This window comes from Anomalospiza imberbis, chromosome Z (genome assembly GCF_031753505.1).
Source record: "Anomalospiza imberbis isolate Cuckoo-Finch-1a 21T00152 chromosome Z, ASM3175350v1, whole genome shotgun sequence".
Classification (NCBI taxonomy): domain Eukaryota; kingdom Metazoa; phylum Chordata; class Aves; order Passeriformes; family Viduidae; genus Anomalospiza; species Anomalospiza imberbis.
Genome location: NC_089721.1, coordinates 35,673,179 through 35,697,742, shown reverse-complemented (window position 1 = coordinate 35,697,742; position 24,564 = coordinate 35,673,179). Strand labels below are relative to the sequence as shown.

The following is a 24,564-nucleotide window of genomic DNA, read 5'->3' as shown; positions in this document are numbered from 1 at the left end:
ACTCACCTGGAGGAGAAGGGAAGGATGGTGGAGAGTGTCATTCCCATGGATGGACCCTTGGAGGTGTAGTGAGGTGTCATTCCCAACAAGTAGCTCCTGCTGTGCAGGTGCAGCAGCGATGCTGGGTGCACACACTGCCTTAGTCCTGCCAACAGGCATCTTATCATATCAAAAACCCATGTTACAAAGCACAACAACATCATAACCTTAACTCGGAGCTGAGAAATGACACAATGGGGAACACACACAACAAGTAAAGTGTTACCCAGTGCAACTCTGAGAACACACAACAACATTGAGATCAAGTAAATCAACATTGTGGCTAACAACTCTTAAACCAATGCAACTAATTACTGTTTGTTTTAACATGTCAGAACAGTGGTTATCTTAACCCTTCACACCCATGGGTTGGGTGCCAAAATGGACTGTTGTGGTTTAACCCAGCAGGCAGCTAAACACCACACAAACCACTTGATCACTTTCCCTGTCACCACCACAGGATGAGTAAGAGAACTGGGGGAAAAAACATTAAATTCACCCGTTGAGATAAAGACCACTTAATAGGCCAGAAATAGGAGGGGAAACAAAAATAACTATTATTAAAATTAGAACATACAAAACAAGTAATGCACAATGCAGCTGCTAGCCACCTGCTAGCTGATACACAGCCAGTTCCCAAGCCCCCAGCCAGCTTTATCTGCAGCTGATTATTACTGAGCTTTACACCATATAGTAAGGAATAGCCGTCCAGCAAGTCACAGTCAGCTATATCACCTGTGTCTCCTCCCAGCTACTCATGTCTCCCAGCCTCCTCACTGGTGGTGTAATGAGAGAAACAGAAAAAGTCCTTGTCTTAATGCTTAACATTTCACCCATCAGTCTGTTATCAACATTATTCTCATACTAAATCTAAATCACACCATTATTCCATATACCAGCACGAAAATTAACTCTATTCCACACAAAATTAGGACAATTGTGTACTGATAGGACAATCTTACATGATGCCATTTAGAAACTTCCCCACATTTTGCCTTGGGTAATAGACAAAGACTTGAGCTTTCAAAGTATCACATTGCTTTGTCACTAAATACGTGTTTAAATAAAGTATTTCTGTTGACCCAATACATTACCAGTGTCTGGTGAGGGCTTAGAAAATGAAAAAGACTTTTTCTAAACCAAACACAGGTAAATTATATAACCTTCTTTACACAGTGAACAAACTCTAGACAAAAGCAGTAGCTTCTTGATTTTAAGAAAACTTTGGCAAAGAAAAAGTAAATGTAATTGTTTTTAGGGGATTTTTTAATCATTTCAGTGAGATAAATAAAAATAATACTCACTCCTGTAAAAATGCAAGGGTCACTAATTACAAAAGTTTAGATAATATGAATAGGGAGGACTCAACAATAGGAGTGAAGGGCTAGAAATGTAACTAGGTAGATAAGGCCAACTGAACATGGCAAATTTGATAATGAAAAACCTACATGCTACCAGGACTTCATGGGCAAAGAAATGCATCCACTTTTAGCAGTTCACTCATGTCACAAGCAGTCCAAGTATTCCCATTGATACAATGCAGGCAAAGCCCATTTGATAGCTGGGTAAATGTTTTAAGCAGTAAATTTGTTTTGAGCTCCCTGAAACAGAGGCTACACTCCTACTTTTAATATGTCTATATTACTATAAACCCGGTATCTGCACGTGACTCAGCCCTGGAAGAATGACAGATAACAAGAACAATATTAATGACATAAAATATAGGAATAGAATGCACAAAACTAGTGGCTAAAAATTTGCATGCAGTTCTAGGCAGAAAAGCTTCTGTGTCATCATACAGAAACAGGCATTTAAAAGTTTGTTCCTACAATTTCCAACCTCTTGTAATTTGAAGAATAGTTAGAACCATTGGAATGTTGATATAAATGAGAATGTGTAGAGATCTAGAAGATTAGATCCACGTCAGACTTTTGTTTTATTCAGAGGTTTGGCTTCCTGCCCTCTCTCCAGGCAATAAATTGGCTTGTAACAGAGCTGCTTCTAGCAGTCTGTTCAGTAGAAGTATCCTAGCAGAGCAAAACCACACAAAATAAGGTAAGCAAGAATGGCAGATTACAGTAGGTTTAAATAATTTAAGATTATGTTATCAGACTGTTTGTTGAAATTTTATGAAATAGTGATTTTTTCAGTTGACCTTAAAGTTTTCTGAAGAAATCTCTTTCTTCATCTAGTTTATGTGCATTTTTGTGTATTCCTGTGTCTAGTTTAGATGATAGATTTTGTAAAGTCTGATTTGAAAGAAACTATAACCTCAACTTTTATTAGCTATAGGATGCTAAAAATTCTTTTAAATCCACTGTTAAATTGTAATAAACCTGGAGGAATTAACATCTTTGCTAGCAGGCTTGACAGCTGCGACCCATTACACTCAACTAAAACAGTTCTGACCCCTGTAAGGATCTTAGACATATTTTGTTAGAAATTTGTCAACAAGGAATGAAATAATATTTGGAACATACCACCATGTGGATGAACTCCAAAATTCTAAATGTTGGATTTATGTACTGAATTTGATACAATTTAATTTTATGATCACATGTATCCTGGGGCTAAATGAAAGACAGAATAAACAAGATCACAACAGGAGCAAGAAAGACTATATAACAGGTTTTCTTTGCTGTCTTCATATCAGTGAATTAATATAATCCATGTAGTAGTAAAAAAATTCAAATTTCCTCTGCTTTTAGTGTGATCTTGTCACTGGCCACAAACATTCTCATTAGTTTATTAAGAGTAGTTAGACTGCTGCTAGTTCCAGCAGTTTAAAGAACTTTAATTCCCTTATACTTAGTTTAGATGCAAAATGAAACTAATCAGATCCAAGTTATGAAAAACAGTGGTTGACATGTCTGCAGCCAAGAGCAATATCCAAATCTTCCTAGTCCTCTTCAATGTATACCTTACAGAAGAGAGAAAAGAACTGAAGAAATAGTTATGAAAAACATTAAGATAAAAAAATCAACATAGGAAGATATACACAGCATAAAAGACTATGACAAAGAATGAAAAATGTGGGCATAAGTGACATGTATGTAAGAACATGTAATGACAGGAAAGGTTTCTTGAAATGGGAGTATTTATATGTCACTCAGTCTTAAGGAATATATGGCAATTCCAGGTGTAAAAGCTTGTTTAATTTATTGTAGGGAGTTTTAATTGTTCCGGAGAACAATTAATTGGCTTCTGGAGAGCCAACAGAGGTGAAGTTCTACCACAGACTTTTCTATTTTCTACTTTTTTAAACAAGACAAAGTAATTAAAATTGAGTATAGTCCTTCATAACATCAAGGTTACCTGCCCATAATTCATCATAGAAAGTTTCTTCAGAATTTACCCACTGCCTAAACATGTTTCTGAAAATGTCTTTGAACTGGACTGCCCTCTTCAGGAATTCTTCAGTCCTGACTTGTGAACATTCTCCTTTTTTTCTTACCATTGTAAATGTAAGTAATGCAGGTGCAAAACTCTGAACGTAGATCAAAACCAGGAATTAGGATCTTTAGAACCTCTGATCAATAGCAGCCAAACATTACACTTGTTTTTAGTAGGAAATCTGAGTAAGCGATTGTGTGTTTTTGAGCCTCATAGACCTAGCAAAATCTTAATGCTTTGTTAATGAACGCCTAGAGACTTATGTCTCTCAAGATCCACAAGGTGTCCACGCACACCATAGAGCCCAATTCAGGTGGAAGTTTCCAGAGACTAGTTTCCTAGTGAAAAAACACAAATAATGTTTTCTTTTGTTAAAAATGCTCAGTGATAAAGCAGTTTCAGCAAGATAAGGAAGACCCAGCCTTTTCTTTCTACCTCTGACTGCAAGTTATCACTCATGATATGAGCCCTATTCACAAGGAAGAGCAATCCCATATAATAAATGTTTCACTTTTCAGTGATATAGCTGAATGTTCTTATAACTAGAGTTGAAGAGAGTGAATAAAAGCCTTAGTTATCCCTTTTAGTCTGGAAAAAGAGAGCTGCCAGGGACAGAAGTCTTTCATTTCTTGTGAAAATTTAATATGAAGCTTTGCATCAGGGAAGTGAACCAAACCAGAAAAGAGAACTGCCCTACTCTTCCTTGGGTGAATTTACAAACCATTACACTTGTGTCAGAGCCATAATCTTTCTGGTCTGACAGATATTTAATTATTCTGTGCAAAGCCTCATGGGAATAAAATTGTACCCATCTTCACTTGTTTCATTCACCAGGATACTAGACAGAACTGAAGCTCGTTGTTTTCTTTGGTCTGCACTTGCCATAAACACTTGTTATAAACAGGTGACTTCAGGAGAGCATGTAGACTTTCAGCTTCCCTTTCTTAAACCAAAGTAACATTCTTAGCTTTTCTGAAATGCAGTGATTTAACTTGCAACTTCGGGATACCTTAGTAGCTGCCTGGGTGGTTTCACCATCAAAGTATTTCACATTCTTAGACATCAACCTCTCCTTCAGGTATCTAATCTGATATTCCTTAAAAATGATAACATATTCCTCATTTTCCAAATTCCAGTCCTCATTTCCAAGGCAAGATTTCCTGAACTTTGGTTTAAGATTGCAGTGTACCTACGTTTACCTCTGAGAGTCAGATTATGCTGTTTTGAAGTTAACATCATTTTCAATCACTTATGAATACTCTGACAATTATCTTAGACTGTATTCACAAAATGAATGTGATTTTTCAACTCAGTTAGCAAAATGTAACTAGCTTCCTATATTGGAAACAAAAACTAAAGCCACAAACACTGCTTAGATATTATCCGAGGGGAAGTCTTTCAAAATATTTTTGTTCAACATGACTGCGTTATCCATGTTGGCATGCATCTTAGTGGAAATTTAGATAGTTAACTGATTTAACATCACTGGAAACACAGATTTTTGCTTTGCAAGACAAAGGCTTGGATCATGCAAGGAGTCAAACATTTTTTGAGTTTATCTACTTCTATTAATTGTCATTTATCAAAATTATATTTGAAAACTTGTGGAAACACAAAGTCTCGTGACAAATTCTAACTCCTACTTTAGGACTCAAAAGGGAAGTCAAGTGAGATCACCATCATCTTCAGCACCTCTGCAATGCTGCTCCGCTCAGGCCGTAGAAAGCCATATCAAATGCCTCTCCATAGAAGGCAGTCTGTGAAGAAGAAATTTCTGCTTAGAAATATGAGAACAGCTCCTGGAAAGCCAGGTAACTCTTACGTGAGTAACAGATATGTTTGTAATCTTGAAAAGAATATTCCAATCCAAGGCAAAATCCAACAAAATTAAGCATGTGGAACAGCTTTTCTATGATGCTGTCAAAAATAAAAATATTTGGCGAAAAATGGACCCCAAAAGCTACCTTTAAAATAACCAGAATAGAAATACTCCTTAAAATACTGACATTACATTTTTCACCCCACCATGTTCAGACCAGTAATTCCTAATGTACAAATGTACCTCCCTGGAAAAGGTTGAATGATAAGCAGACCTGCCAACTATTCTAGTTTGGGCACTGTACTATTTCTTGTAATTCTAGTTATAAGTAGAATTCTTACACTATAGCTACTTCAATATAAATTTTTTAAAAGTTTGCTGTATTGATTATTGTAGTTGTTCTGTTGCTTTTTAGAACAACTCATCTTTTTTTCTGGAAGCCTAATTGCCAGCAGCCTTTGAAGAGAAAGCCTTTGTCCAACCATAAATCAGCTATACATTTAATCAAAGGTCCAACACACAACCTGCCACTTCTGAAGTGTGTGATTCAAGCTGTCAGGATGTGCATCATCCTTCTCTTTCTGCAGAGTTCCTGCTCAGCCTAAACAGGGTGGAAAAAAAGCTTCTTGGAAACAATGGGATTTTTTCAAAATATTTGCCTAAATACAGATGTTTCAGAGGAGGTATCTCATCATAAAATAAGTAAAAAAGTTTTTGGTAAAGTCAAGCATTCCTAAAACATTATGCTACTGCTGATGCATTCTGCGTATCCTGTTGTTTGCCTAATTATTCTGGCAAAGACAGGATTTTTTATCTCACAGCATACACTGGAGGTCTGTGTCATCTCAGAAACATCCTAACTGCGTTTGAAAATATCAAACCTCTTCCAGTAAAACAATGTTCAGCTGAACATAATCAAAATTGTGCCTTATAGTGTTATTCTGGAGCTGTCTGATATCTGAGTGTCTGGACATACATCCTTCTGACATCCAGAACAGCACAGTTGTGTCTAGGAATGAAAGAGAACAATTTCCCTCCTGTGTTGTATGCCGGGTTGGTTCAGTTTAGGGGTTTCAATAAATGTTAGTTAGGTTGGTTCTCTGTACCCCTATTTTCCCATCAAAATGGTTTGCTCCAAGCTGTCTGCTACAGGAGCTTTCACCTGTCAATCTTGTAACCACTCCCCTTCCCCACAGAAAATTCCATGTCAGTCACCCCACCTCTGCAATCCCATTTGTCCCAGAACCCTGTAGCCACCTCTGTTATTTTCCCATAGGTTGCCATAGTCCGCGTCACTCCCCTGTCACCTGTCCCCATTGGGCAAGGGGGGCTTCTGCCCCTGTCTGCCTGCCCCATATTTAACCCCATGTTCCCTTTGTCCAAGTGGCCATTTTGCCCACGTGCGCAACCTGGGAACAGCTGCTGCGACCACCGCAGCAGCCACACGGGGAATAAACAGTTCTCAGCCACATGAGGCAAAGTGTGCCTTCTCTCTCCCTTCATCTCCTCTCAGCGTGTGGCTATGGAGGCAGCCAACCCACACGGAGACTCAGCCCTAGAGCTCCGCACACGCGGCAGTCCCGGTCTTGCTGAAAGGCAGCGCCACTAGCCAGGCGCCCCAGCTGCCCGGGACTGGGTCAGAGAAAAACCAATGCCGCACTCCTGGAAACTTTTAGCTAGAAAGACCTGGGTTTGTTGGTTTGTTTTGTTTTTTTTGTTTTTTTCAGGACGAGATGTCTAATCCCCAAACTAAATGCTGCTATTTTAGATAGCCATAAGCACTCTAACCTAAAAGTCCTGTTTATACCCAGATCCAATATTCAAAATGCAAAACTGGGAACCAGGCAAGTACTTACCTGTGAAATACAGGAAACTAGTCTATAAACAGTATGCTTCAGAGAAACATTCCCTACTTTATCGCTTCTTTTCTTCATAAAGAAATGTACAACTTTATTTTTCACATCTCTCCATTCAAATACTTCTGTGAACAGCCTTGCTTTGGCTCAGGCTTCCCACAGAGCTCCATTGGCTACTCTAAGTCTACACATTCACCAGTCAACTGCAAATGTGGACCCACTCTCACATGTTCAAATTCATCCGGTCCCCATTAATCTTTAGTCTTTTTCAACACAGCTATCTTCATGTGGTCCACCATCCTGCTTTCTTACACTATTCCTCAGGCTCTTGAGTTGAAAGCTATTTTGTGAAACTCAAGTTTTCATATGTTATTTCTCTAAAAGGTTGAGATACATCTTTTCTGGTCACTGACATAAATGTCTAAGCAAATGAATATTTATTTTCCTTCTTCACACCAAGACAAAGCCCTCAAAACAGCTGCTTAAGCCCACTGGATAATTTCTAGTATATGTTGGCTATACTGCTCATAGTTCACATATACATAGATTATCAAGTAAAGATTGTTAAAAAATGCATTTGATCTTTTTCTAGTGGAACATTGTAATTTCTCTATTGATAGTAAAATTAATTATAATTCATTTTTATTAGTGTTTAGCCTGCGAAAAACATTGAAATGTTATATACTTACTGAAGATTCAAAAACAGTGCATTTTGATATAGATGAAGATGGTCATCATGAAATATCTACCAAGGATTCGCAATCCCATGAAGGTAATGTTCCTTATGTGCAAAAACTCACCAACTGCATGTATAGTACTCAGGATATTTTCAAATGTACTATTATGTGTCATGTGTCCCTGGGTCCCTCTCTCCGTGAAAGACATTGAGGTGCTGGAGAATGTCCAGAAAAGGGCAATGGAGCTGGGGAAGGGTTTGGAGCACAAGTCCTGTGAGGAGCAGTGGAGGGAGCTGGGGGTGTTTAGCCTGGAGGAAAAGAGACTTAAGAGGGACTTTATCTCTACAGCTGCCCAAAAGGAGGGTCTATCCTGGTGGGGGTCGGTCTTTTCTCCCAGGTAACAAGAGGCTGGATGAGGGGAAATTGCCTCAGCTTGTGCCAGGGGAACTTTAGTTTAAATATTAGGAAAACTGTCTCTGTTGCAAGTGCTGCCAAGCTTTGGAACATGCTGCCCAGGAAAGTGTTTGTCTCTACAGCCCTGTAGGAATTTAGCTGTTTGGATGAGGTGATGAGGAATATGGTTGTATTCAATGATCAACCTAAATGATTCTGTAATCCCGTTCTCTGTAGATATAACAATATATTGGATCTGTATAAATATTGATAATGATACAAGAAAACTTTTATCCTGATTTACAGCAGGTATGTTATCTATTTAAATTATAAGATTATACTGATTACGCTCATTTGACTTAGTGGGAAGTCTAGACATTTAGCTCTAAAGAGAGACAAAGGGAAGGTAATGCTCAAGAACAAATATAAAATGCAAGAATGAATACAAAATGGAGAATAGGGCACATTTTGGAATTTGTGAGGTTATTTTGTTTTTAATCTAACTCTTTGTCTCAAATGTGGCTTCAGTATTTCACACCAAAGATGTTAGTATAAGTATCATCATGCAAAGACTTGTTAGAGGATATAAGAATGATGCAATTATTCTAGAATGATACCATTTCCAGAGATGTGAAAGTTGGAAAAAACTCAATAAAACATATTTTTAGCCAAAATAGAGGAAAACGTTGAAGTCTTTGTTAGCTATTGAATTTCTAAAACTTTAGTTATATTAAATTGAGAATAACGACTGCTACACTGATAAGGTACTTAAGTGTGTTTTATATATTTTTCAGTATCTTTTCCTTGATAACTCCATCAAATTTTGGAGTCACTCAGACAATTATTGTTGTTAATTTATGAACAGAATCAAAACCTGTATAGGTATACAATGGAAGCAGTTTGTGAACAGATAACATAGTCTGACAAGCCTGATGTAGAAGGTAGTGATATTCCTAGAACACAAAAACAAAACAAAACAAAACAAACACAAACAAACAAACAAACAAACAAACTCCAACAACAACAAAAAAGGAAATGCTGTGTAATATTTTGTGCACATTAGCACCAAAGATATATATTCATGATGCAGTTAAGACAACATAATATTAGGAACCAGTTGTAATGAGGATGTTTGTGACATTTTTACCAGAAGTGGGTGATGTTTTCCCCAGCTGACTGGCTGTGTGATTCAGGCTGATGTTAGAAAAGCCAGAAACCATTTGCTATCATTACCTGTTGCCTTCCAATTCCATACATTTCATATTAAAGTACTCAGTCTTACTGCAAAAGCACTTCAGGCTCCTCTTTAATAGCATACTAGGCTTTACAGCTGGTCACCAACCTCTTGTTTCTTAGGTGCATTCTGTGTTGCAAAGAAAATGAAGCAATCAATACGCTTTTTAGGCTCAGTGTTCAGACTTCAATGTACCTGTTCACAACTCTAACTGTACAGCCTTATAGGGTTAAATGAATTCAGAGACCCTCAAGAAAAGAAATCTGATATCTGTTGCTATTACACACTTCTTCTCAGATTATGTTTCAAAACAATTCTTGAAACTGCATTATTTTTAAATCTATGAGGAATGTAGCTTTCTAATTCCACGTATTTGTTAAATACCTTCTATTTTAGATATTGCGTGGTTAAGTGTGTTCACACGGAATGGAGCAGCAGTTACTGATAAACCTGTTGTGGAAAAAAAAGGTATCATCTCTTTGTTAGGGTCTGGTTTTGAAGATACATTTGAGTGTAGGAAAAGAAGGTAGTAGTGTTTTACACATAGACTTGCTATGTGAAGTAACATATTATATCAGATTTTTCACTTAGCTCAGGTTACTGGACAGGTCCAAAAATAAAAGAGCCTTTCTGTGTTCCATAAGAAGAAATCTTCAAAGTTACAAAATTTGTAAATTAGGAGTAGTGGCTTGGACTGAAAACAAATATATGTAAGGGAATATATTGTATACAAACTGGAACATACAGTTTTTTTTTGTGGAAAAGTGTGGGTGTTCCATTGCTGGTATATGAGTCTTAAAGTGAAGACCTGTTTTAGCAGGAGAGGAAAACCAAAGAGAAATTAATATGAAGAAAGAGGAGGTGTGGTTTCAGAACTTTCATATTGTACACTTAAGAAATTACTGAGAAAATCAAAGATATATTAGTTAGGTATTAGAGTGGAAGAAAAATGCACTCTAATTCCAGTCATCAAGGGCTCCTGTAACCAATAAGAACAAATCTGATCCAGTACTGCACCTTGAAGAAGGGACAAATGAGGATTTCTAGGGAACAGTATAAAAATACTGATATCCTCCCAAATCCCAAAGCTTTACATTTTAGGGATATCCCTAAGCAAGACGTTTTTTAATTTATTTCATTTCAAGGCATTTTCTTTGCATGGATCTTAAAATTAACCCTTAGACTCTGGTAAGGTTTTTGTGAAGAGAGAGACAAGGTAATTAATTCAAAAACCATCAGGGAATGGAAGTATCTTTGACATACAATCATGGAAAGGTTCCTTACTTTCCTTGCCATTCTCTGGCTACTTGATAGACCACTTGTCACCTCTTTTAGAGGTGATATAGAGAAAAGTTGAGCTCCTTTGGACTTAGACTAAACAATGTATAAGTAAGTCACAATAAACTATATAGATGGAGAAAGACAAGGATAGGATGTAAGTCATGTTGATGGATGCCTCTGGTCAACTGGATGAACTCCTGCATACCTCTTTTGTTGTCACTCTTACCTTCAAGAGAGAACACTCTTGACTTGGATAAGAAACCTCTCTTGCCTGGTGATGTGCCTCTTAAATGCTACAACTGAAATTGGACAATTGCAGCTGAGGCAATCTAAGGTGATGTCACAAAAAGTAATAAAAATTACAGAATTGTAGACTTGCTATGGTAGTCTACCAGATGTATTTAAATACTCATTTAAAATTAATAAAGCATAGTCAGTTTGAGTTTTTCTCAATTTTTTTACAAGTATTTTTATGCTATTTTCATGCTATAGCTGTCTCAGAAAAATTCCTTCAGAAGAATAATACAAAAGCATTACAGTTAAGGAAAGTTAAGGCAACTAAAATTAGGGCCAAGAGCAGCTAAAATTACTCAAGTGAGATGAATATGTTCCGCTAATTCTGAATATCCTTCAAAAGTTAAAAAATGCCTTTGGTAATATATAAAAAAAACCTCCAAACTCCTTAACTGCAAGCGTTATTGCATAATAATCTAACATCTTTTAAATTTATATTCAGCTGCTGCAGTTAAACATATAGATCAACTGCCACTTTCTTTTATATTTTTTACCTTAAATGGAACACTTGTCATACTTCTAAAAGCACAAGTGGTATTTTTTGAAGTAAGTTTGCAAGTCAGTCAGATAGTTATAGCATCACTAAGCAGTCATTAATGTAATGGGTTTTGCTAGGTAAATGCTCTTGTTCTGTATCAGTTGGTAATTTATTTTTTTTTTTGCTGAGGCCTTGAAGTACCAGAAGGTAACAATGAACATTGTCGGTTTAGCAGGCTGAAGAATGTCCCATATTATTGATATTGTCTTACCTCCTGCAGCTGAAAAAACAGTATTAGCTCAAAAATTGATTTAATCAAATGCATCCACAATAATGATAGTAGAAGGATTTTTATCTAGAAACATGCAGAAAGTAGAAGGGGAAAAATGCTACATTTTCCATATTGACATATATATAGTCAGGTGTATACCATAAACAGGTTTATTATTATCTACCACTACATATGCCTTTGTAGTTCATATGACATGTAGTAATGTATAACTGATATTTCATATATTGACCATAAAAGTAGAAAAATAAACTATATATATGGCAAATTTAAAGTCTTACAAAGTCACAGGCTTTAAATACTTTGGACAAGAGAATGGTATCAAGAGTGATTGTATTTCTTTCTATTCCCATGCCTATAAACAATGTTTTATCTTTGTAGAGCATATTCAGCTCTTTATTTCATAAAGTGATACTCATATTATTGCAATATTCTCCTCTGTGTAAAACAGATTCTAAAAATTTGGTGAGCCTCACACAGAGATCAAAGCTTAATGAATTTGTCCTGTTGTGCAAGGGTAAGAAGCATCTCTCTCTAAAGGTAAGAAGTTGTTTATTTTCTTTATAACGTGTGGGTGCTCTCTCTTACTATAAGACAATTTCCTCCACAGAAGTTTTCAAATTCATTTTTATTACCACCTTCCACATTTCATAACTTCTGAATATGTCCCTTTATTCTTTTTTGGGAAATACTCAGAGGAGTTTATTGCAAAAATTTTTGGGTTGGGTAGTTGACTACTGCCACTAAAAGACAGTCAGGGATGTTGGGGTCCAGTGTCTGTGGGGGAAGAGGGAGCTTCTTAGCCAGAAAACATGCAGAAAAATAAAAGGGGAGTAAAAAGCAGAAATCTTGCCTTGGAAAGAGATGAGTTTAAGATGGAAATTATTTTCTTCCAATGAACCCACATTACAAGACAAGGAATGTGATAAAGAGAAAACACAGCTGAACATCCAGTTTCAAACATTTACCATCTGGTGTCTAAGAATTCCCATTTTCTCCAGTCCTGTGAAGGTTTGTTTCTGATAGGAAGGGAAGGCGAGGCTAGTCTTCCCCAGTGAGGGATTATAACCATTGCTAAAATCTGTCTGAGGAAGAATGCTATGTTGCAATTTACAGTCTAAAGCAGAGCAAAGGTCCAAGCAGCTGTGTTTACACAGGTATGTTGAAATAAAGAATAACCCTTCATCTAATGTCAGCCATGCATGATGGTGTAAAACACCAAATGCTTCCTCAAAAAATCTTGGATGTTTTTCATTTGTTTTTAACTTGCAAATGACTCCAATTAACTCTCCATAAAATCTATTTCCTGAATTTTTCTAGGGAAATGTATACTGTAAGATACATAAATTATATTTTTACCCTATTACTCACAGAAAGGAATTTTCCTTTCTGTCTCTGAAGCAGCAACTATCTTTAAAAGATTTTTCAGGTTCAGAGGTTGCCTTCTCATAAATCAATTGTTTGAAGGGTGTTCCACCAAATCAAGAGAAAAACTGAGTGTTGAGCCTCAATGGATTTTACTTTCCAATGAACTATTTTAAAATCCCAGGTCATACCAGATTATGTTTCTTGACATAAATGAAAGCAGTTATTATCTGAAGATGAAGTAAGACATACTTGGTCTCTACTAAATATGTAAAAACCTTGGAAAGATCACAAACCTTTCTTTTTCCAGCACAATACAAATAATTTCCTTAATCTCAACAGTGATTCTGGTAAGGAACAGGACAAGGCTTCTTATCTGGAAAAAGTTTTGGTATCCTGGAACAATATAGTTAAATCAGGGCTGCATTTCTAAATAGGACCTGGGCATTACACAGTTTGGAAGACTGTCTTGAGTATTTGCTTTCAACCCAATTAATTTTGCATTGCAAATGGTAAAGGAGGAATATATTAATGGAAGTTTTTTTTTTTTTGTTTTTGTTTTTTTTTAATGTATCAATTTATTAATTTGGGATTATTTGAATGTAATAATTAATGAACTTCAAAAAAAAGAATATAATTTTCTTTAGAATTAATGCCACATTTGATGGGTTTGAAAGGCAAAATATCATGAAAAAATTACCAAATTAAATTACAAAATTAACAAATCTCTGTGTTGTAAACACAGGTCTTAAAAGCATCCTGTTCAGAGCCAGATGGTCCTTCAGTGGAGGGATGTAATATGAAAACATGCAGCCATGAAGATCCTGACTTTAAACAGGTATACAATCATGATCAAACAAATAACAACCTGTGTGTGAGACTGTGTATGCAGATACAGGTGTGTAAAAAGGGCAGCTAAATTCATCCTGTTACTCATTAAGTGACAAATTGCTTACTTTTCTTTCAGCTGATTTTTTGGGTTTTTTCTCAGAAAAGGGAAAATACAAAATTTTCCCTTGACTTGTATTTATGACTGCATCCTTCAATCTCCAGGCAAAATATCTGACTTTCAATTAAAACATGAAAGGTGGATATGTTTCCTGTATTATTATGCTTATACCAAATGGAGGGAGATACAAAGTAGATTTTATCCAATACAATCTGATACAAATTCTTAGGCAAGAGGCAGAAAATCTGGGTGAGTATATTAGGAGATAGGATCAAGAAGATCTAGAAGGATCACATTACAAAAGCTATGGTGTTTTAAGAACTCATGAATCCATCAGTCATAAGCTTCTGGGAAGTAAAAATCCCTGTCATTTTCAGGATTTTTTCAGATGAATCAGAAGTTCATCTGATGAATTTCATATAATCAGATAATTATAAATCAGGATTAATGCATTGTGGACAGAAATACAGATAACTGGGTGGTTTCTTCATATGTTTTTGTGACAAAAGCTTGGTTTTGTTGACTCTTCTTCATATAGAAATGATACAACATAGTAGGCACATGACGGAAATTAGTTTGGGATACCTAAACTTTGGGGATACTCTTGGAATACCTAAACTTTATGATAATAGATGTTATAACCTAAAGAATATGCAAAACTAATGAAATTTAATTAATAATATTTTTTATTAGGATTGTAGCCCTGTGGCTTTATCATTCAACTGAAAAGCCAATTTTTCCAATTTCAGTAGGTAAAATTAGAGCTATCTGGACCCAGGTAGTTTCAGAACTTCATAAGAGGGACTGTGAAACCCTGAAAACCTCAAGTCCCCTGCCTAAAATTCCTAAAATGCTGACTTTTCTCCTAAATCAGAAAGCACTGAATTACCAGTTTGGTAAATTGATGTCTATCTGAAGTGGTTTTCAAAAGGTATGAGCTACACTACTAATAATGAATGAACAAATCTACTGCATTCTGGGCCTGGAAAATCTAAGTGGGTTCTTTAGTTTAAGTTCTGCTGAGTTACTCATCTGCCACTAATATTTCTTGGCTCCCTACAGAAGGAGAAAGCAGTAAAGCTTAGGAAATTTTTAATGCAACTTTTAGTCCCTCCCTTGTATGCTGTAAACAATCACAGTCATACTGAATTTTGCAAATTATATTTAATACACTTTTTTATTTCATACGTTTTTTAACATAAAAATACATGCCTTTACTGTGGAGCTGTTCACAGAGGCTTAGTATCTTTATGCAGCATCTGGAAAGAGCTGTAACAATTGCCTGTAGAGACCTATGTATCACTTTGGGTTTTTAAATATAATTAAAATGAAAAATTCTTTCTGGAAACCCATTCATTACCTAGTAAGACAGATAGTGATCTGCTCATCATGGTTTCTTGCTGATACCCTGAAAGAGAAGAAAAAATGTGACTCATTGGTATGAGGAGAAATCAGAAGCCTGCACTTGAACCACATTCAGTTGGGTAAAGAGGCAAAATCCTAGGCAACTCTGAATCATGAGATTCTTAATAAACTCTCTAAAATGAGTGTACCAATCAGTAAATAATTCCTAGTGTGATGAATAATGTCTGCATTGTCCTTAGGATGGGAAAATGTGGGAGTAGTGCACTGAGATGGAGAAACACTTCTCATGGATAATGACAAAGCTATGCAGGTCTGCAATGTGATATTTAATCTGCTAGCTTTGAATAGTAAATCTTAAATACAGGCATTTTCTTTTTTTCTTTTATTTGAAGACTGCCAGCAGAATTAGCAGAAACATGAGAATGTGTGGACCCTATCGTTATACCAGGAAGAGCTGCATACAGTGTTGTAAACATTCATTTCTGTAACCAAGGCTATTGAAACATGGTTCACAATCAAAATTAATTTTACATATTTTATTAAATTTAATAAAAATATTAATTAGGTTGTAATAACAATAAATTATTTATAATTACAGCAAGTAATAATTTACAATAATATCTGGTTCTGACTGGGGATTAAGTCAGAAAGGCAACACAGGTGACAACCAATATTTATTGCAATGCTGTTGTGGTAGGAATGGAAAACTGCACTGTAGCTACAACTATGGCCTCACACAGTTTACACAGAGGCAGCATCCCAGCCAGAGCAGCAGTGGAGAAGCGAACCCCAACAGTTCACTCAGGAGCATTTACTTAAACTGTTATTATTCTAACTCTATAATAGACCATGCTTATCATAATTTATAATATCATAGAAGAAAATGCAGTTAACTACACAACAGAATGATGTCAGAGCTACAGAACGGTATTTCACTTTAGATTCTCCACTTAAAAGGTTTTCCCAGTTCCCCCTCCCATTGCTCATACTTCTCCCAGTAAGTAAGACAGCTCCCATTTTACCATTTGCATTAATTATGTGTAAATTTTTTACTATTTATATTTTTAACTCTTCCAGAAGTGCAGAAATTAGTGAGCATATAATGGTTATCAAAGAAGTACACATCTTCTTCAGTACTTATCTGTAGTGTCTCACTTTAGTGTAACTTCTGTTCTGGTTCAACCATAATATTTTATGTATTCGCAACCCATTACTACCCTCAGACTTTTGAGGATGTATTCATTACACTCTCAGCTTAAGTACTAGTAGCACTCAATTTTCCCTCTGTTTCAAATCTTCATGTATTAACACATTTGCTTAAAAGAATACCAAAGGATAGAATTCAACAATTTCAATTGCTGGATCAGGCTGCTTCTGTTCAAGTTGTTGTTCCTTGCTGGATAATGCAAGGTTATTAGATCATTGTATCTGGACATCATTTCCCAAAGTTTTGACTGGAATATCCCAGCCTGGGTGGACTGAAGGGCTGCAGCTGTGAAAGTTCCATTAAGAGCTGTAACAGTTTTTATTCCTCAGTCCTCTCTATTTTACTGAGTAGTTTGATGAAGACAAGTAAGAAAGAGATTATACCAGAGGCTACGCAGTCATGAAAGACTTTGTTAAGAGACTTACTCTTTACTCCAGTTTAGTTGGCCAAAATAAACTCTAAACATGTAAAATCTGGCAAGGCCCACCAAGATACCTTGGTTCTGAAGTTTTGACCTTTTAAGTACTGACAATGCCATGTTTACTGTGCTTGGCAGCAGGCTGACAGTGGCACAGCCCTTTTTGGCTCCCAGCATGCAGCTTGAGGTTTTTGGGTTTTTTGCTCCAAAAGTTGATTCATTTTGGAAAAGCCAAGGAGTGATCAGCAAGCCTCACTCACCCTTCAGTAGTCACATATGGCCAGTGTAGAAGTCTGATGGAAGTTGAAAGTGTACTGTTCTGGGTTGAACAAAGACAGGCCACCATTGAGAGCTGCTGTATCAGTGATCCTGCACCTTTGGTATGAATGGAATCAAAGGTGGCAGAGTGAATGCTACAGCTGATATTGCCAAAGCATTTTTCTTGATCACTTTGGCAGCAGTATGCAGGCCAAAGTTTACTTTCAGTGGAGGGATGTACAATACACCTGGAGCTGACTGACCTAGGGCTGGAAGCACAGCCCTACTGTTTGTCAAGAAGGACCAACTGTGGTTAAAAAATAGACTGAGGTGTGTTGCTCCAGCAAGCATCTAAGCCCCTGCCCCAGATATTCGTGCAATCTCACTCTGTGCCAGTGGACAGGGGAGAGAATATGCAAGAAACTACACCTCACTTCTTAAAATTTCAAAAGGTTTATTGAACCACAACAAGGGACTGAATAAGGAAAAAGGAACAGTGCTGGGTGCTTAGCTGCAGTCAGATGCACACTGCCCAGACCCACACTAATCCTTATATATGCTATTGACAAGCCAACCTCCTGGTAAGCCAACCCTCCCCGCACTCATGCATATGTCACTCTTCCGATCCAGCTCCTCCGTCCTGCCTTTTGGAGTTTGTGCAGTCCTTCTTGCTTCAACTTTCCCAATGGTCAGAGATCAACTTTCAACATTACAAAACTTATATGAAAAAATGCCAGATCTTAACACAACTTCTTTTAACCTTATAACATACCTTTAACATTTGCAAGAGCCAACACCACACTATCTGTTTATTACAGAATAGCAAGAGCAAAAGTACAAAAATTTTTGAGTTCAGAAAAAAACTCAAAAGTAAAACATATGAAAGTCAGAAAAACCACAAGTGATGCAAAAGCACTTACTCATCTCCTCCCCTGGCCAATGCTCAGCCAGTCTCTGAGCAGTAGTCTTCTCAGAAGCAAACACCCATCCCCTCAACCCCACATTTTCCATCCTCTATACCAGACTTTATGACTGGCCATGACATCACATTGCATAGAGTATCCCTTTGGCCACTCTGACACAGCTGTCCCAGCTGTGTTCCATCTCAGCCTCGTGCCTGTCCCAGCTTACACATTGAGGCAGAGTGGGAAGAAAGAGAAGCTCACGATGTTGTGCATGCTCTGCACAACAGCCAAAATTTTCACTGGTGTCATCAATCCTATTTTAGCCAAAAACCACATAACTAACTTGTAATGCCTTCCAAGGCCCATAACTTCTGTGATGCAATTGAGGTGGCAGCTCAGTTTTACTGGTTTGCTTATCATCATTGCACAACTCATGTCTCTTTGATCACATGCCCTTTGATTCCTTGCTGTATCTGAGGCAAAATTTGGATTGCAGTGTGCCCTACACTCCTTTGTGTAACGCATCATAACACCACAAGGTGTTCTGTTTCAGCTGGCCTTCAAATCCATTTCTTTTTATCTTCTAGGTTCTTCCTAGGTTAGAGTGCAGCATTCAAACCTAGCTTGGAGTAATGCTCATTGTGCCATATTCGATCTGACTTTATATAATTTTGAGTCTATTTATTTTAAAACTTGTAAACTACGCTCTCACATCTTTTTCTGTAGCTCCCATCACTGGCATCTTTTTCTTTAACCTGTGAATACAATATTTGTAGCATTTTTCTGACATGAGCATATGTGCTCTATTTCAAGTGCATTGTGAATCACCTGTGGGACATGAATAAAGGTGAAATTTTTGTCATTAAATGTGAAACCTAAGCTGTAAATTGGTTCTTCATTTAATGCAATGGAAAACAAAATATTGGATTGAAATTAAAAATCAGTAGCTTTTTTTCTTGTAACTCACAAATTATCTTGACTCCTGCTGTAAAACTGTCCTCAGGAGGAATGTTATCTGGCAGTAGTCCACCACATTCTCCAGGTTTTCTCGTCATCCTTCTTTACAGGTCATAATAGAAAATTACCTCTGCCATGATTTCTTGCAAAATATTTTGTTCTTTCCAACGACCTGCTGCACCTCCCAGCCCTAATGGTGTTTCATTATGTTTCTACTTCTTCCTTCTCCCAGGCAAATAGTGTCATTCTCCAAATAATTTTCCTCTTACAGTTTTCCATCTAATTTTTCATCATTTCATGCAAGTACAGCAGGTATTTTTAAATTTCTGGATCTCAATTTACCTTTGTGAGCACGTACATTTTTCTTTACAAAACCCCTTTGGAATCTCCCTTGCTCTAGCATGAATTTCTGTGTTGTACATATGATGCTCTCTCCTGGCTTCTAATGGTTTTCTTTCACCAAACATTCGTATTCCTTTTATGTTTACTTTTTACCATTCTGAGTCCCTAGAAGGTATTTTTTCCCAAAGACCAATATTCTTCAAATTTCTTAATAGTACTTTTTAAAACTTTAATTATTTTGATTGAAGCTGCAGACACTGTTGCTACATTGAATTGATCAGGACAGAATGTTCTAGCTGCTTCCTATTACAGCTTTGCTGATAACAGAAGGTGTATCCTCAAGTTTCCTTGAGGTACTCTGCAATAACTGCAGGGCATTTTCTTTCCATCTTCTGTTGTCATACAGACTAAAAGCACACATTGCTCCTTCTGTCAAAAGGTGGTTATTGCCAATGCTGTAATCTCCAGCAAGCTGGTACCCTTACATGCACTCCTGCTTTTCCTCAAGCATTCTGTTTCCTTTTAGAGGTCCCCTTAAACAATGATAATACACCAGACTAGTCAGAGTTGTAGAACTGGGCAGAGTTATAGAACATTGGTGGAACAAGAGTGTTCAATGAGGTCACTCAAAAGGAAAGTTAAAATAATTTGATTATGATACGTTCAGTCTTTCCCAAAAGATGCTATAAATTCCCTGCTCTCTGGCAGGAAGTCGAGCTGGGGGGAACACAAATCTCAGCCTTCTATCAATTAAGGTCCCACTATTAGCATCAAGTAACTATTCACACAGTATTCTCAGTTACTCCTTTGCTCAATGCACACAGGCAGGAGCAGGGGCTCATACCCCCACCCCAGCAAGTTCCAGGCAGCTGTGCGCAGTCACGCCCAGGGGTCCTAGTTTCAGCAGCTGTGCTCACACACATTGCCCTGTAATCTCTGTCCAGTTATAGCAGCTGCTTGGATGTCATGTGCATTACACGACCTATGGTAGGTGCTGGAGGAGTGCTGGAGACCACGGGCAGGTTCAGCAGCCCTTTGGTGCCCCAAGCTTAACAGTTTCTGCAGATTTCAGCAAATACTATTCTTCTCTCTGGCGTGACATTTTTTTTTTAACAATTTCTCCATCCCCACCCTGAGGTGCCCAGTCAGCCCAAACACATACGCACCCACCCCCTGCCACACAGAGTAGCTTTTTAGACAATAGCTATTGCTCCAGAGATGGATCTTTTAAAACACTGCATTGGAAACTGGAGATATACAGAAGAGCCACACGTAGTAGAGTTTAAGTTGTTTAAGAGTAATTTCTACAGTAACATTCTGATTTTACTTCGAAGGAGGCAAGAAAAACTGTGGATTGACATTTTACTGCTAGTGTCAGTTGACAGGGTAGGCCTAAGGTGAGAAAATAATGAGATGAAAAACCCAAGTTATCGCAAATACACTGAGAAAACTGTGCTGGTGTTTTTGTGAAGCAAAGGAATGCATCTATTAGTCTGGTATTACTCAGTCTTTGAGTGACTTGGTTATTATTTTTATTCATAGTTATCACAGAATCTATCCCCAAATTATTAGTTGTTGCCTAAGGTTTATTTAAAAATTGGTAAATATGAGTTACTGGAGAAAAGCATAACAAGCATAAAATATAACAAACCAACAACATACATGAATTTTTGTCACATTTGAGGTTATAGAATGGCATTAGAAATACAATGTGTTTTTCACTTTGTGTATTTTCATAGCTGAGTGAAGATAATAACTTTTTCATCATGCATTACCAAGGAGATTCAGTGCAGTTCCAATGCTATGAAGATAGAAGTTACTATCTGTGCGTGAATGATGACTCACTTGATATTCGCAAGCTGGAAAACAAAGAGCCCAATGAGGACAAAAATTTTTATTTCAGGGTGTCATATTTACAGGAAAAGTAACTTGTCTACCCTTCAGTGGCCTAAGTGCCCATGCAGCTCCTAAGAAGATGAGGAAGTTTGAGATCAACTAATTTCTGTTTGAGCTAGATTTTTACATTTTCATCATTTCTAACTCATCAACGTCCTTTATTTCTGTACATTCAATAGCAAAAGAAGAAGGCCAAGTTTGAAAAACATACTAACGGATCAGTCTCTGTGTCTTACCTACCAATTATGTTAAGGAAAAAAATATTCTGGTGTGGGAAAATATATGTGGGATATTTCAAAGATGTCAACAATAAGGAACATATTTGAATATGATTATAAAATGTGCCATTAGTTCTCCATGTTGTAAACATTTTAGTTTTTTAAAAACTGTCTCTTATAAGCTCACCTGAATGTGCAAAAAAAATTTCAGAAGTTGTTAAATGCATATGTGCATATCCTTATTGACTGACTTGGAGAAAGAGTCAGAAAAGGTGTCTTGGCTCTATCTGAGAATAAGGGAAGATGCTGGAAGCTAGAAGATGTCACTGCATCTCTAGCTCCAAGCCAGCCCATATAGTCCATTATGCAATTTCAGCATCTCTCCAGCATGGCAGATATGTAAGAAAATGTACACAGAGCATCAGACGCACAATGTGCAGGCAGAGAGAGGGAGGCACATTGAACGGATGGGCCATAACAGATGCCTGCAAACACAGCAGAAAATTGCTCTGACATATTGGCTTCCACTTCTGAGTCACACAGGGAAACACAATCTCATGTTCAATTGCAAAGCAGAATGCAGAACAACATCAGAAAAACAATAATGTTCAAAATTACTGAATAAAATAAACACTAAGTGTTTATGTGGGGTACACTGGAGGAGACGTAAGAGTACCTACCTATAAGCAACAGGGTCTGTCAGTATCAAATGGAAGATGTTGACACTTAAATGTCCATAGACCATGCCCTGCAAACCATAACCTATTTGAAATACATGAGAAAACAACCTGAAAGTTATCAGGATCACTGAGTGTTCAAGATCTGGTTCTTCATTGCTGTACATGGAATTCCACTCTGATTTAGTGGCAATTTTCTGTGATGCAAGTAATTTGAGACTGTATGTGCATAAATGATAGACATGATGCATCTATGCCAAGAGACTGCTGCTTAGTTGCAACAAAATAGCCTACATGGTAACACATTTGCAACAATAGTCCTGTGTAAGTATAATAAACAGTGCACACCTGAAATAGGAATCCTAACATCGATTCACACCAATGCAAAATTGCAATAAGGCAATTTTCTGTTGTAAACTAAACTCCATAGGTCTGTGAGACCTTAAAAGATTTCACAGCTTGCTTGTTGCATTCTTCAAATAGTGAAAATCTTTATGTTGGTTATAATGCTCATTGAAGAAAACTTCTCTAAGTAATACAACCTCTGGACCTGCCAAGAGTTCAATAAACTGCCAAGAGTTAGCGTGAAGAAAAAAACCCCAAAATTATGGATATTAATTTACACTATCATCAAGTTAACTTAAACTACTTAAGATGTTGCACAAGAAATAGATTCAGTCATAGTAAGTACATTAATTTCAGTATCTGATACATTAACACTTCATAGTCATACATTTATTACTGGTAGTGTAATCCCCTCACTAAATTACAGAATGTGCTAGAAGGCTAGTTGATTAAAAGATGACAAGTCACCATAAAGCTTGTACAAAGCATATTAATGAAATCAGCATTGCTGATATCACCACAAAAGTAACATTTACCTCAGTTAAATTTGAATCTGTTTTATAGTTTAAATTATGGTTATACGCAGAATTTTGTACTTTTACCATGTGCCATCTTAATTTTTTTAGCAATTCAAGGGAAAATAAGCCCTTATGGAATACAGCAGTGGTAATTTTGTAAAATTTTGGATTTGATATCTAAGATAGTAATATCATTTGACTTCTTTTCTCATAAATCACAGTAAAATCAGACAACTTCATAACTCTAAATGTACATAGTAAAGCAAGTTAAAAAATTCTTTATCCTAATCTTTGCTGAAGTCTTATTTTGATCATAAAAATCCCTTTACACTCACATTTTCCAGTTCCCACTAATCTAAGTGTCTTGTTAGTGGCAGATACATTTTTAATACGTGAGGTGGAAATCATATAGGAATTTTATTTTAAAATAGAAAATTAAAGCCATTTCAGAATGGCTTTCATTTTTAGCCTTTCAAAAAATATCATTTCAAACACTTTACAATAAAATCCAATGTGTCTAACATTTGAATATTAAATATAATTCATATTTTGCTGTTTAAAACAACAATTATTTAACTTTCATTTAACAAATGTGATAATTATTAAACTAATAATATAAATATGTTGCTCTTGTATTTCTGCCCTTCTAAAGCTGTGCCTTCAATAAAGTACTGCATTTTGTTTGCTTAGACCAATATAATGCAAGAATTCTTCATATATTACTTGTAGTATTTTGACTATATTTGTGACTTCCTACAATAAAACCTGTGAGAAGAACTACAATAACTGTAAAGCAAGTGATCTTTCTCTGTGTTACATACACTTCCTTCATTATAGGGAGCCAAAAGAGCTAGAAATTAGAATTAGAAATTTTTTTTTCTTGCCTCTATTTGGCATTTTCAAGGCTATGTCTACATGTGATGGTGTGCCACCACTTCCCCCATTTCTGCTCGAGCAATGGCCACTGGTGATGTTTGTGGTGCATCTGACTGGTAGATGCAATAGTTCAGGGCCATAACTCTTGCTCAGCAGCCACGGTCCATAATTCTTGTTCAGCATTCAGTAGACACTGAATGTCTCTTCAGTCTAAACAAATTATTACAATCTTGCATAGGTGCAATTGCAATACTGCTGAAACTTGTAAGCAATCCAAATTATACAGTTCCAGTTAAGGATCTTAAGTAACACATCTCAGCAGAAGGACTCATTTATGCCTCTTCCTTGGTGTTAAATGCTCACCTTGTACTCACAATCTGACGTCAAGTGTTCTTTTTTCTTAGATAGGATGATGTGGTCAGGGTGCCATCACAGTAAATACAATACTTGTGTATCTTGTAATTCCCAGCTGATTCAAACAGAAGAATACTCTCCCTTGAGTATTGCTACTTTTA

At 36.7% G+C, this 24,564-nt stretch overlaps 1 protein-coding gene and 1 long non-coding RNA gene across 4 annotated transcripts; one reads left to right on the top strand and one right to left on the bottom strand.

The window, feature by feature from the left end:
* The first annotated feature begins 1,879 nt into the window (after nt 1–1,879).
* On the top strand, nt 1,880–23,959 carry LOC137464546 (uncharacterized). Of its 3 annotated transcripts, none has more exons than XM_068175937.1 (7): nt 1,880–2,094; nt 5,081–5,243; nt 7,757–7,879; nt 9,808–9,879; nt 12,205–12,293; nt 13,864–13,956; nt 21,259–23,959. In XM_068175937.1, exons 2-7 carry the CDS (start codon nt 5,132–5,134, stop codon nt 21,445–21,447), a joined length of 678 nt encoding a protein of 225 aa, XP_068032038.1. In that variant the 5' UTR covers nt 1,880–2,094; nt 5,081–5,131; the 3' UTR covers nt 21,448–23,959. The 3 variants fall into 3 exon arrangements, with proteins under 3 accessions (XP_068032038.1, XP_068032041.1, XP_068032040.1); XM_068175939.1 differs by lacking the exon at nt 1,880–2,094 and adding an exon at nt 4,348–4,510; XM_068175940.1 differs by lacking the exon at nt 9,808–9,879.
* On the bottom strand, nt 21,094–22,386 carry LOC137464547 (uncharacterized). The gene is made up of 2 exons (XR_010994279.1): nt 22,314–22,386; nt 21,094–21,378 (listed from the first exon to the last, which is right to left on the bottom strand). It is a non-coding gene; the product is annotated as an uncharacterized lncRNA (long non-coding RNA).
* Nucleotides 23,960–24,564: the final 605 nt, after the last annotated feature.